Source organism: Phoxinus phoxinus (assembly GCF_949152265.1).
Source record: "Phoxinus phoxinus genome assembly, chromosome: 10".
Lineage (NCBI taxonomy): Eukaryota > Metazoa > Chordata > Actinopteri > Cypriniformes > Leuciscidae > Phoxinus > Phoxinus phoxinus.
The window spans coordinates 21,745,584-21,758,671 of record NC_136885.1 but is presented as its reverse complement, the minus strand read 5'-3'; the positions used below and the strand labels follow the sequence as shown (position 1 = coordinate 21,758,671).

The following is a 13,088-nucleotide window of genomic DNA, read 5'->3' as shown; positions in this document are numbered from 1 at the left end:
GCCATTTAGACTGTGTTTGCCGGTACCCAGCAAGACCCATTCTGTCATTCTCGCCAACCTTGTTAAAACAGTGTAAGGCTGAGATACTTTGAGCTGCGTCAGCCTCAAGCACTCTCTCCCTCTCTCTCTCTCCCTCTCTCTCTCTCTCTCTCTCTCTCTCTCTCTCTCTCATTCTATCTTTCACCTCACCTTTCTTTTAATTCATTGCATAATTACAGTAAGTGAGGGCCATTAATGAACATCCAATTCTGCCTACGGTTTGAAAACAATGTGGATTCTTGTCTATTGTTACTTCCTCCCACGCTATGTCAGGATTTTTTTCGGATTAAAAGCAGAAAGACTGGAGGCACAGGAGACCGCTGCTATGTGCCGCTGCGTGCCTGCAAATGTAGGATGACCTCTTTGATTAATTAGACTCTCAAAAAGCATTTAATCAGCTAATCGGGCAAATTAGCATTGCAGAAATGACCCACAAATGTGTTTAAGTGAAAAGGGTCCATCATTGTGTGTTAAGTAAAGTCTGTGCACTTGTGTGCACACGTTTGTTTGTATTTTTCTGCACAGTAAGCCGAAAGGAGAGAGTGATTCATTAGCCTTCCTGTGTGATTAGAGTTCCCCGGCCGTGTTAACGTCAGGACAAGCCAACACAAAGAGTTTCAGACAGGCAAACTCAGAGGACGGCTGTGGCCAGGCCTGGGGCTGAATATTAAACGCCGCCTGCTACACTCCATTAGCACAGCAACGCCGCTAACGCTCCTCAAAAAGAGCTGAGCTAAGTACAGCAGTAGCCACTCATTACCGGAATCATTAGTGAGCCATTTACAATGACAGACAGTGAGTAACAAATAACAAATAATGTATCAAATTAACCTTTAAACTTTCAAAATAACATTATTAAGCAAAATAATAGCAATAGCTGTAACCTAACATATATACTGTAGCACTGAACCACATAGTCACATGCCAAATGAGATATCAAAGCTTCCAGACTGAGTAGCCTATATTTGGGACGTGATGTTTTGCTTGAGCATTGAGAAGTAAGGAGCATTTATGTAAGTACATAAATACATTTAATAAAATGGTTAGTTCCAATCCTTGATTCTGATTGGTCAATAGCTGTGTTTTATTCACGATACAACACGGCTATGACCGCTTCACCCAACTGTTCTATGTATCACTACACAACACCTCTAGCAACCACTCTTAGCAACTTAAACACATGTTTGATCTCATCGATATTGTTCATTGAAGCTATAGAGTATTGTGAGAGATCGAGTAAGCGAGTACCTGCATTTACAGTAGATATTTTCCTTCAGTTCAGTCCTATATATTCATAATAATAAAAAATCCGTTTGAATGTCCGCTGCGATATCTTGTCCTTTTAACAGTTAAGGGGTTTTCCCACAAGTTTGAGTCCTTTCAATATAAAAGTCTTCTCTACTGACTGACTCACTCATAAAGTCTTTGCCGCCATCTATTGGTGAAATAATGTATGTAACTTCTGTTGCTGTTTACGGTCAGGGACTATTTTTTCCAGCGGAAGGAAGGCTTTTAGTGATTTTACTTCATGAAAGTTGCATAGATACATATTTTTTGGCTTTAATAGTTGTATTGTGTGGTAACCGTTTTATAAAAGCAATAAGGTACTCGAGGCAAGTGCTGTATCGTGAATAAGTCACGGCTGAAGGGCATTGTTAAGCACGACACCAAGCAGAGTACCTAAGTACCTCAACTACCTTATTGCTTACATATACATACATCTATTGGTGTGCGTGCGTGTGTGTTTTATTAAAAATGTAAAAATGCAGAATGTTTCCTGTGATGGGTAGGTTTAGGAATAGGGGCAGTGTAAGGGGATAGAATAAACAGTTTGTACAGTATAAAAACCATTACGCCTATGGAATGTCCTCACAAGTATAGCAAAACAAACAGCCTCAACTCAAATACATTTAAACAAGAAACTACTACAGTATACGCTCATTAGTGTGTGTTTATAGTGTGCACTTGCCTCTCCACATGACAGCCCTACAAGGCCAAAATAAACTTATGAGCACCTGCTCGTTTTTGTTAATTAATTTTTTTATTTGGTACAGTGTCAAAATGCAAGTTGTGTCATCACAGATAACAGTTTCTTTGGCAGCTCTTAACTAGAAAGCACAGAGTGGAATTATATAAGTCGACTGGCAGCGGTTCAAAAGAATTCAAAATCTAATATGCAAGTAGCAGGAATGGTAAACTCAATAATCCATAACTCTAGCAATGAAACATCCTTGTTAACTTAGAAGCCGGTGATTTTCAAAACAGCCTGACATTTCCTGACCATAAGGCTCATGAGTCATTAAAGGTCATCTGACTAGACAGGTAAAACATGAAATAATTTACATTTCAAGATATATTTAAAAAGAAAAGTTTATTTTAACTATTTATTCCACAATATTTCAGATTTTTGATCAAATAAATGCGCAAAATGCAATCATAGAGACTTCATTTAAAATTGAACCAACCTAAAGCAAATAATAGAAAATTATACCTCTTCGATAATTTTTCGTTCTTCATTATGAGGAAGAAGCTTAACTAATAGCAAAAATCCAAGTGAATTGTAATACAAAAATTAAAATCTAAAAAACACGCTCATCATAGAAGACAATGTTTGTGTGAATTGGTTCATTTTGAATAAATGAATAGATAGGACAAAAGAAGCATCACTTTTAGCTCCCAAACCCCCCATATTCAAAGCACATAAACCATGAATAAATGGCACTTTATCTCAGCTGCAGCCAATGCAAACCGACAAGCCTTACCTAACGCAATAGCTGCAATCTTTTAGAACTAATTAAACTCACTGCCTTCTCCACATAAATTGTGCATTTGTGTCTCACTCATGCAGGCAGAGCTATCAACATATGCCTCTTCAGTAGTATGCATGTTTTAAAAATGTGGTGGGAGATGGCAGTTTGGAATGCAAACTGGGTCCCCGTTGCAGCTCGACATCAAACATCCACACCACGTCATGGGCGGAGTGAGAGGGAATAACCCAGATACTGAGCGAGTTCAGCTTAAGATCTGCTTGGAGCCTCTCCACATAAAGTGGAGATGGAGCCCCATAAGACGAGCTTGATGGTACTGGGTGAACCAGTGCATACGAACAGGTGTTGACTGCTGTAGCGTAAAGCTGATCCACATAAGTACTCTGGGACATCTCACTGAGACTGAGACATTCCAGTTCAATGAGTTAAACAGGAGACTCAATGATGGGGAACATTTCGGTAAGGTTTAGTTTTGGTCTTAAGGCTACACCACAGGAAACAAAGGAAGTTTCAGCGGTTTTGCTGAGAGCAGAATCCGTAGAATCTCTCATTTATGACAATGTGTGCTGGTCTGAAGGGAAGAGGAATACATAAAAATGATATTCATACAAACAATGACTATGTGTGAATACTTATCCTAGGATGAGCATGTTTTCATTTCTGAATTAAATTATTCGTAAAAAATGAGGCATAAAATAAAAAAATTCAGGATGATACCACTGTTCTTATGGCAAGGCTACAGTAGTTATAAATGTTAAGTGATGAGACTCACCAAAAAACTGACGTTTATGAATGTTTAAAAATTATATTTATGAATGAATAATTTGTGAAATTTGTATTGTTTTTTAAAGTAAAAATCATTTCAAAACATTTTTTAAAAAAAAGTTTTGTACTTCATACTTGATGGTTACACCTCATGACATTTTTATAAGAAACTTTTGGAAACATATGAAGCCGCAATAAATACAAAGAGTACATTTCTAAGAATCTGGCACTCCGGGTTTTAACTCGATTGTTCTTTACTTTATTGCAGACAACATTAAAACAAACAACCTGCCAACTTTGAACCAGTGAGGTGCCCTCTAGTGCCGGGATAGAGAAGAACTGGAGCATGACATGCTTGTTTTGAGTGTGTGCTGGTGTACAGTGTATAGGTGAATATTATAATTACCACCAGTGTTTCTTCCTTCATAACAGACAGCCCTTCCTATTACTAAATCAAAGCATATATTTTGTTAAATGAGAGCAGTTTCCATACGCATTTATTTTGGCCATAACAGCACCTAATTTTCTTACACAAAGCACCACGTCAGAGAACGTGAAAATTAGCATGTTACGTAAAGGCACAAAATGATTTATTGCATATCTGACTTTTTAAGAGCACATCACTGCAACATATTATTATTATGTTTCTGGATGATTATTAATCTGGATGTGATGCAAGACAATGGGGCCATCAGAGCAGCTGAGAAACTCGAGCATGTCATTCTGCAGTCTGTGTGCATGTCTGCATGTGTCTAAGAGGGTGTGTGTGTGTGTGTGTGTGTGTGTGTGTGTGTGTGTGTGTGTGTGTGTGTGTATCCTCCTCGTGCTTTGAGTTAGAGTGAACATGGCACTCTGATTTAAGATGGAGCAAATGCACCCTTCACAACAGCTGCTCTGAAATTACCCATCAAAACCATCACCACTGAGCCCAGCTTCTTTCCAATCAGCCCGCACGGTCTGTCCATCCTGTGGGGCGGGCCGAAGTGGACAACACACACACACACACACTTCCCTTTCTCAAGGTACATCAGGTACAAGTCTCAATTTGCTTATTCATGCGGGCCTTTGATATGTCTTCAAGTCTTCACGAGCATACATCATTTTCTTGACTGGAAAAAGTCTGAACAGGATGCATAGTTTAGGCAGATAACCCAGTAAGCCCAAATTAAGCTTGTGAATGGAGCGGGAATAATACTGGCTGAGAGGGAAATGGCAGGTGAAACTCTGCTCTCATGTCTTGTTTCTATCTGCTCCATTATTGCTTTAAGCACTAAACATGTCCTAATATATCCTTCATTTACCTAATTACAACCGCTAATTAAAGCTGCATGCTCTATTTGAAGCAACAAACAACAAAAGGAAATTGTAAAGTCATTCTATACAACAGCTATAGTATCACATGTGGAAGAGGCCCACGAAGCCCTGCAAAGAATTCCACATACGTATGATCTGGATTCACCTGCAGTTCGGGATAAAGTATAACTTCAAATAACAGACATCTCAGGAAACACAGTTTTATCTGTTTTACGATGGATTAGGCCATCAATGGATTTCAGTTGCTGCAGCTTGTAAACACCCACAGGAGGGTTAACCTAGCACCAGAATAGTGCTTGAGGTTAAAGTTTAACATACAGCTCAATTGTCTGAGCCCAACAGTGCAAGACTTGCCATCAGTCTGCTAGGAAAGTGTCAGGGGTCTGCTTTCAAAGCACAAATAAAGCCACCAATGCCTCGTAGACTCACAAGCCTGACATTTGAGATATGCAGTGATGCTTTACACATTACATACATAAAATCCCTCATCCCTGCAACATAAAACAAAATGCTTTTTTTTATTTTTGCATTCTAATGCAGTTTACAAGTGAAGGTCATGTTGATGGCATGAGTTTCATAGATCATCAAATTCTCTCTTCACCTGTGCTGTGCAATAATATTTATATTTCATTCAAGGGTGTTCCCACTTATATGGCCAACAATAAAGTAGCCTAGTGTCCAGATTTAGCTTTCACATGCGTTTTATAAACATACTTTTTAACTAAGAGACCTGGAAAAAACACAAAACCAAACGAACAGAACATGCTAAATGAGTTGCTAATAGCGCATCGTGATATCGTTAATAAACAAAAACGACAATTTGAGCAGTATATTACCGGTGATTCGCCTCCGGTGCTTTTGCATAGCGGACCCCGGAAAACTCCTTTGATGCTCCGGTAGTGTCCATTGCTTAGGTGCGTGGAGCTGATCACAAGGTAGTAGCACGCCATCCGGTCCAGCGTCACCCATGAGCGGGCTCCAGGAACGGCCAGGCGAGCAAGTTACTTTGGAGAAGATCTCGCAGGGGTTACACCGAGTGGAAGTAGGCAGAGGACGGTCTGTGAGCGCCGGTCCGATCGCTTCAGTCAGTACTGGACGTCGTTACGAGAATCTGCAAATCGCGGAAACACTGTCCCACACTTCTGTCACATCCTCTGTCTGTTTTCCTCTTCAAGAAGAGACAGGCACCTGCTCTCCAGCCCAGACGGATGTTGCTGGATTTTGCTCTGGAGTTGCCAGGATTGTTCAGTCCCACAGACTCAAACGTTTAGCATTGTTTATATCCAATACAAGAAACACTTCAACTGAGGTCATGTCCTCTCAAACACCCTCCAAAAAGTCACGTCTGTAGACGAGTGATGTAAAAAATAAACATTCTAGTGCTAATTCAGTAATGTTGTAGGCTACTTTTAAATCTGAATGATGTGATTTCGTGATTTCAATTGAGTGCGCGCGTGTCTTCAATTGACCGGTCAACTCTTTCACGGATTTTGCTCTGCTGGATGTCCGATCGCATATGCTTTTTCCCTGCACCGAAACGAACCGCGCTCTTAGCTGAGTCCAACTGAGTGTAAAGCAGAGGTTCCCTCTGTTTCTCTCTCGCGCGCCGACTCGCGCGCTCTCTCTCTCTCTCTCTCTCTCTCTCTCTCTCGGAAGCTTTCAATTGAACGTGGGCAGTTTTTGGCGCTGCCATGCAATCAGTGCTTTAAGAAAACACTTTCATGTGCATGTAAACCCTTTACTATCTACTATCTACATCCATCTACTCATACCCATCCATCCATCCATCCATCTATCATTAACATACAGATCCTGTACACTGATTAGGCTGTGGATGGCTACCAGAATTACAGTTTTTCCCCAATTACTTTGGCTCAATTCTCGAATGAGACCTTGTATACACTATATAAGGTGTCTTTATGTACTATTGAAATAAATAATTTAATACAACGCACTTATTGTGTACATACATGTCTTTACATTGTACTTGAAAAATGGCTGCATGTAATTACAGCTGTTATTAAATCTATAATTAATTACACTGTTGACCCTTCACTTACACCTTAACCCACCCATACTAAACCTTTCCCTGACCTTACCCCACCCTAATAACAGCACATTTGTTTTGCAATATAATATGAATGAGTACAAATCTTTAAATGTTTATTGCTGAAATCTGTTTCTAAAAATATCAAGAGCATTCAACCAGAAAAAAATGACAGTATAGTGTCAACTAAAAAGTATAAAACTCATTAAATTTGTATATATTTCCATGGTGAAAAACAAACAAACAAACAATCTAAACATTTTGACCAGTGTGGCTCACACAATGAAAAAAAGTAATTTTTATTTTGGTGGCATTGGGCAATTTACTGACACATTAACTAGGTTTTGAAGCATGAAATGTTTTGGGTGAGTAATTACATTTTGCAGACACACAATAGAGTTCTGATGTTCCAGCAAACAGTTGTGACAATTGAACTTACAGTTTAGAGAATGTTAAGACGGTTTTGTAAAATGTGCCAAAGCAATTGAGAAAAACAATAGCAATTGAGCAATAGTTGTGGTAGTCAGCTCAGTGACGAGTAACTTCGTGTTTATCGCAAACATCAGCTATGCAAGCTAGAAATTATTTAAAGTGCCGCTATTGTGCTATTTTAAAGGTTCCTAATTTTGTTTTGGAGGTCTCCTACAACAGGTTTACATGCATCAAAGGTCAAAAACCACTTTCATTTTCTCATTATATACTGTACATTGCACATCACCTAATTTTTTAAAGACTCTAAACAACTCGTCTGAAGTCCTCCAAAGATTCAGTCTCTTTAAATCCCTCCTTGCCGCGAGCCTGCTCTGCACTGATTGGTCAGATGGCCCTGTCTGTTACGATTGGTCTACCGCTTACAGCGCATGTCGGAAAGTAAACGCCCATCACCAAAACTGAATTTCAGCTCCGGGGACTTCTGCAATTGTACACACTGTAAAGTAAAGACCGATAGGCATTATGCAAATGTGTTACATTTTTACGTGTGAATGTTGCGGAAGTGAGACTGGAATAAAGAGAATAACTTTATTTGTCATGCACTTTGATTTTTGAAACTTACATTCACAAACAGCTATATTACAATCTCTGATTATCTGAAAAGCATAATAGGGCACTTAAAAAAGTACATTAACAATCAAATGTTCATGTTACTCACTAATTAGTAATGAATTGACAAATGTTGGGTAGACTAATTTATTTTAGTATAGCTGTTAAATTTAGCCTTTGCTCAACACAGATAAAACCTACCCAAGCAAATTGAGTGCATATTATTACCTCAATTTTAATTAATTTAATTAATTTTCAATTAATTGTTTTAACAGTGTATTTGACTGAAGAGATAACCAACAGTACACCACTCGATCATTATCAGAAGGAACACAGATAAAACAGTATAATTTTCACTTTATCACTTCAAATTTTCATAAAATATATTATAACATTGTCAGGGTTTCGTTTAAAAATTGTAATGCAGGCTGGTTATGCTAAAAAGACCATTTAGGATGACCTTCAACAGATATCATGCTGAAAAATTCTTATTAAATTCCATTTATATTCCATTTAAAAATGTCAGTCCTCCTGAAAGTCATTGTATAAACTGCACACTGCCTGATCAGACCCTTAAAAAATGACTTTTGTTGGTGTAACTAATGCATCCACCCAGGCTGATTCAGTCATAAAAAAATAGGCCTACTATTTTTTGGCTCGAATAAAACCTTTCAATTATGACGTTACCACAGGAAGCACATTTTAGGTTACTTGACAACGAAATCCTGTATAGGCCTAATCAGCACATAGCAACTGCACTACAATAAACTGCCATTTAAAATAAATACTCTCTTGGATTTGCTACAGTAGAAAATTAAAGTCATTTAAAACCTTTGGAAAAAGTAATAAGAAGTGTAATGTTGGCCGCAGGGAGAGCTGACTGGTACTGTCCACTGACTGTGGTGCTGAAACCGAATCTCCTCAGGATGAGAGAAATCCTGAAACGATTCATTGTACTTAGGGGTAATAAAAGCTATACCTTTTTTTGGCCCGAGGTCTGGAATGTAGATGCAAGTCAGCAAGTCTTCACTTCAATAGACTATACTGTGCCATCAGGCAAGGATAATTGCTCATTACGTCCCTTAAAATTGGTTCAATCGATCATAATGAGCTTTTGTGGAGGTAATTTTTTTAGCATGCAGACTGAAGACTCTCTCATTCAACAATACTTGGAATACCCCCAAAAAAAGCAAATCTTGCATTGGCTTAGTTAAACAAGGTTTTATCGTTTCTGTATAAGGTGAACATCTACCAGATAGCACTTGTTTGTATTTGCACAGGAAGCATTTCTTTTTCTTGCAGATTACGTTCTAAATTACATGCCTACCATCTGTTGATCACAACAGTCTTATTTGTGAACTTCACAAGTCACTGTGGATAAGAGCATCTGCTAAAAACTTTAATGTAAATGCAACACTATTTATTTCTCTCTTGCTCACTCTCTTTCCAATAAAACTAAATTTTGTGCAAGTATACGACACAAATGTGTTTTCATCGTCCACATGAGTCACTGAAGTTGCTGCGCACATATATTCACATATCTGTGCACATATATTCAAATGCGCATAACTATAGCATTAGTTCTTAATGCGCACGTGAGCGCCATCAGCGTTTCTCACAGGTTCGCGTTTAAAGTCTGTGTAGCGAGAACGTCGTCTTAAGCCTGGCTCACACTACAGGAGTTTTAAAATCCTAACCGATTTTGAAATCTGGTTGCAGCACACTGCCGGGCGTACACCAAAGGATTTTCACAGTCCCAGACTAAAGACCGGCAGTCTTTAGGAATCTTACTGGAGTCTCGGCGCGCTCCCGTCGTCTCGATCGTTAAATGTGAGGGGAGTCGGCGACCCGATTTATGCCAGTCTTTCTCTAGTCTTTCATATCAAACATGTTTGATATTATCGCAAGTCCTAGCGTAGTCATAGTGACGTAAAACAATCAACAACCAATAAATTTGTTCTCATAAAACCGGAAACAGGAAGCCATCAGTCACAACAAAGTAACATGTCAACGGACGTGGAAACACAACGAGCGCCAAGTAGGCGAAAATGGACCGTGGATAAAGAGGAGCGCCTTGTCGAGCACGCAAATGCGTCTCTCTCTCTATAGCACGCAGTGTGTTTATCGTGCAATTTATACGCGAAAATGAGATTTTACTTGGATATGATACGCAGTTTTGCGCGTGCATATGATACGCACTTTATTGCGTGGTGATATACACACGCACCCCACACCACTAATCCTACCCAAGCGTATTTTTCCCCCCCCCCATATTTATTTATCTATCACCCAAAAGCCAGTTTTAGTTTTCACTTCATTGGCTTGCAGCCTCCATGTTACAGCTAATGCTGTGAGATTTTATGTTAGTTTTAACATAAAATAACCTGATCCTGTTTGATCAAGGCATGAGACTGTTCTGACTGTTTCAATAATCGATTTTTCATCTTGCATCAAAATCCCGTCTATTCACTTTATGCTTTTGAAATATAGAGTTGGGTTCTGTTTTAATGTACCCAAGTGTAGCCTACCTAAAATAAAAATAGTTTAATATACAGGTTTGCAGCTCTTGATTTCTTTTGATTAATTAACCACTTGTAAACTTATGTTCACTGTTCTTTTTTACAAATATAGGATTTGTGTGAGTCGAATCGAAATCGAATTGAGAGCTTGCGAATCGAAGTGGAGATGTTCACATAACAATGTCTAGTTTGATTTTTTTCATTCCAGGAAAAGAAAGTGATTTATTGTAATTAAACAATATAAATTAACATATTTGTACTCATCAAACAAGAAAATATGCATAAAAATGCCTATTTTAATGGAGGAAAAAATTTGTTGTAGTCTTGTAAATAGTGTCACTACAAGATTCAGTGTTTGTAAAATCTTTAGTCTGAGACTGTGAGTCTGTGAAACCAAGTCTTTAGATGTGAGCTGATAATCTTATAAAGTCTTTTCTAAATCTTTTCAAAGTCTTTAGGTGTACAGAAGGCATAAGGAGAATCTTTGCAGATTTTCTTCCCTCAAATCGTAAAGATGCTCAAATCTTGTCACACTACAATATTTGAAAATAGTGGCGCATCACACACTACAAGACATTCTTAAGATTATCTTGGCAGATTTACCACCTCACGTGACGCGATCTCACGGAAGCGCATGTAAACAAAATGGATACTGTGTCGCAACTAGCTGTATTACAGTTATACTTATTCTTTGTAGCAATAAAAAACAAAAGAAAATCAAACGAGCGTGGACGAGAAAATAGTGGGGGAGACGGGGCCAGCATGGATTGTCTGTTCTTCAGCGAGAACTAGAGGTACGATTTTTAACTATTTTAAAATGTTTACAGTAGTGCGCTAGCAAGAGCAAGATTGTTTACAGTTGTTTGGCAACATGTTAGCACTAGTTTATAGCGCTAATGTACTCTGAAACAGTGTAGAACTGTGTTTTAGTACAATTTAAATCAAATAGGTGTTATAGTATTCCAACATAGAAGCAGGAAATTTAGCAACCTTATGCAACAGGTCTTATGCAACGTGACGTTCTTCCATCTCCGTTGTCCACCGGCGGACCCGTACAGCTGCTTACGCGGTTGACATTTTCAAAAGTTCCGTCACTTCCGTCTCCTTGTAAACCGGTCTCTCATTTGCTATTGTGTAAGTACTGATGTAATCAGTCGTTTTATGCCCGATTTTTAATCCTAAATATCAAACATGTTTGATATTATCGGGGCGGCCCCGATGTGTCTGCGAGCAGATCGGGAGGTGCAAGTTTCGATCTGTGAACGCCTCACATTACCAGATAATCTGCGCCGAACATCGGAACCGATCGAGGTCCTCGACAAGATTTTTTCTCAGATTCTCGGGAGGGGTAAATCGGGCATAAATCGGCCTGAAACTCCTGTAGTGTGAGCCAGGCATTAGCGGTCTCTAATTTAATAACTAATGATCGTTGCGACGGAAGTGAATCAATCAAAACTAACTTTAGCTGGAAAATATATTTATCCAAGAACCGCTATAAAGCCAAAACAATCTCTGTTACCTTAAATTATCAGTTTATCTCTGAAACAAGCTACATTAAAAGCGCTATATAAATGAAGATGACTTGACTTGACTGAAGTTGCTGTGTAGTTTAGAAGCACTCTGAACTGCTGATGTGCCATTATCTCCAGGGGGGAAATTCTTTTGTGTATATTTCAAAAAGAAGAAATACCAAATACCAATTTCTCATCATGAAAAGATGCCCATGCAATCATTACGAAGCAAAGACTTGTCTGTCATTTAAAAGAAAAAAGACTCTTTGAATTGTATTCAGGAGTTACTGGATATCTAATCTTTCTAAGTTTTGCCCCCAGCTGGGGTTTTCGTCTCTTATTCTTTCATTCTCATCCAACCCCTTCACTCTATCTGCTCTCTTTTTCCTGTCACTTTTTCATCCTGATGGAATTATAAAATATTAAATAGACCTTTTTGGTCCATATTCCTGTCTTCCTTCCATTGCTTTGTGTGTTTCTCACTGCGAGGCAAAAAGGAGACCGGCATGTCATGACACAAACGCAATGAAACATGCACATACACACACACATAAATAAAGTGTGAATTCTAGGGGTCACAAACAGTATATTTGGATTCAAACATACTGAAGCAATGACTGGAACTTTCTCAGCCAGTGGAGACTGAGAGAAATGAAATATTCAGCAATCTAAATGTAAATGTAAGAGAAATTTATTGTTGGGTTTTCTGCACAATTACGGAATGCAAAATTTATTGGCTGTTCCCGCTGATATGAGACAGAAAGAGAGCTAACTTGAGTAAGGGCAAGAGACGAGCCGCAACGAAAGCATGACAGGAATCTGTTGACATAATATATTTTGGTCACTTTATATAATGTGAATACATTATAGAAATATTGGAAGTATATAATGTGAATACAAATCCATAATGTACAGAAGAGGCCAGAGTCCACACATTCCATTACTTTAGAACACATTCTGTTGATTTGTTTCTATAAATCAGTGGTTCTCAACTGGTGGGTCATACAGGGACCTCCTTCCACCTTCATTACCCAGTTGTGTCGGTCACCGCTTGTGGTTCAATGGGTCCTAAAGAAAACCCAGT

At 38.7% G+C, this 13,088-nt stretch overlaps 1 protein-coding gene across 1 annotated transcript in view; it reads right to left on the bottom strand.

Moving 5' to 3' along the window:
* The window catches only part of znf804b (zinc finger protein 804B), a 103,636-nt gene extending 97,184 nt beyond the window's left edge, over nucleotides 1–6,452 (bottom strand). Inside the window, exon 1 of the mRNA XM_079626303.1 lies at nucleotides 5,723–6,452. Within this exon, the coding sequence (XP_079482429.1) occupies nucleotides 5,723–5,836 (114 nt within the window). The 5' untranslated portion in view covers nucleotides 5,837–6,452. The remainder of the gene's footprint in view (nucleotides 1–5,722) is intronic.
* Between the last annotated feature and the right edge of the window lie 6,636 nt (nucleotides 6,453–13,088).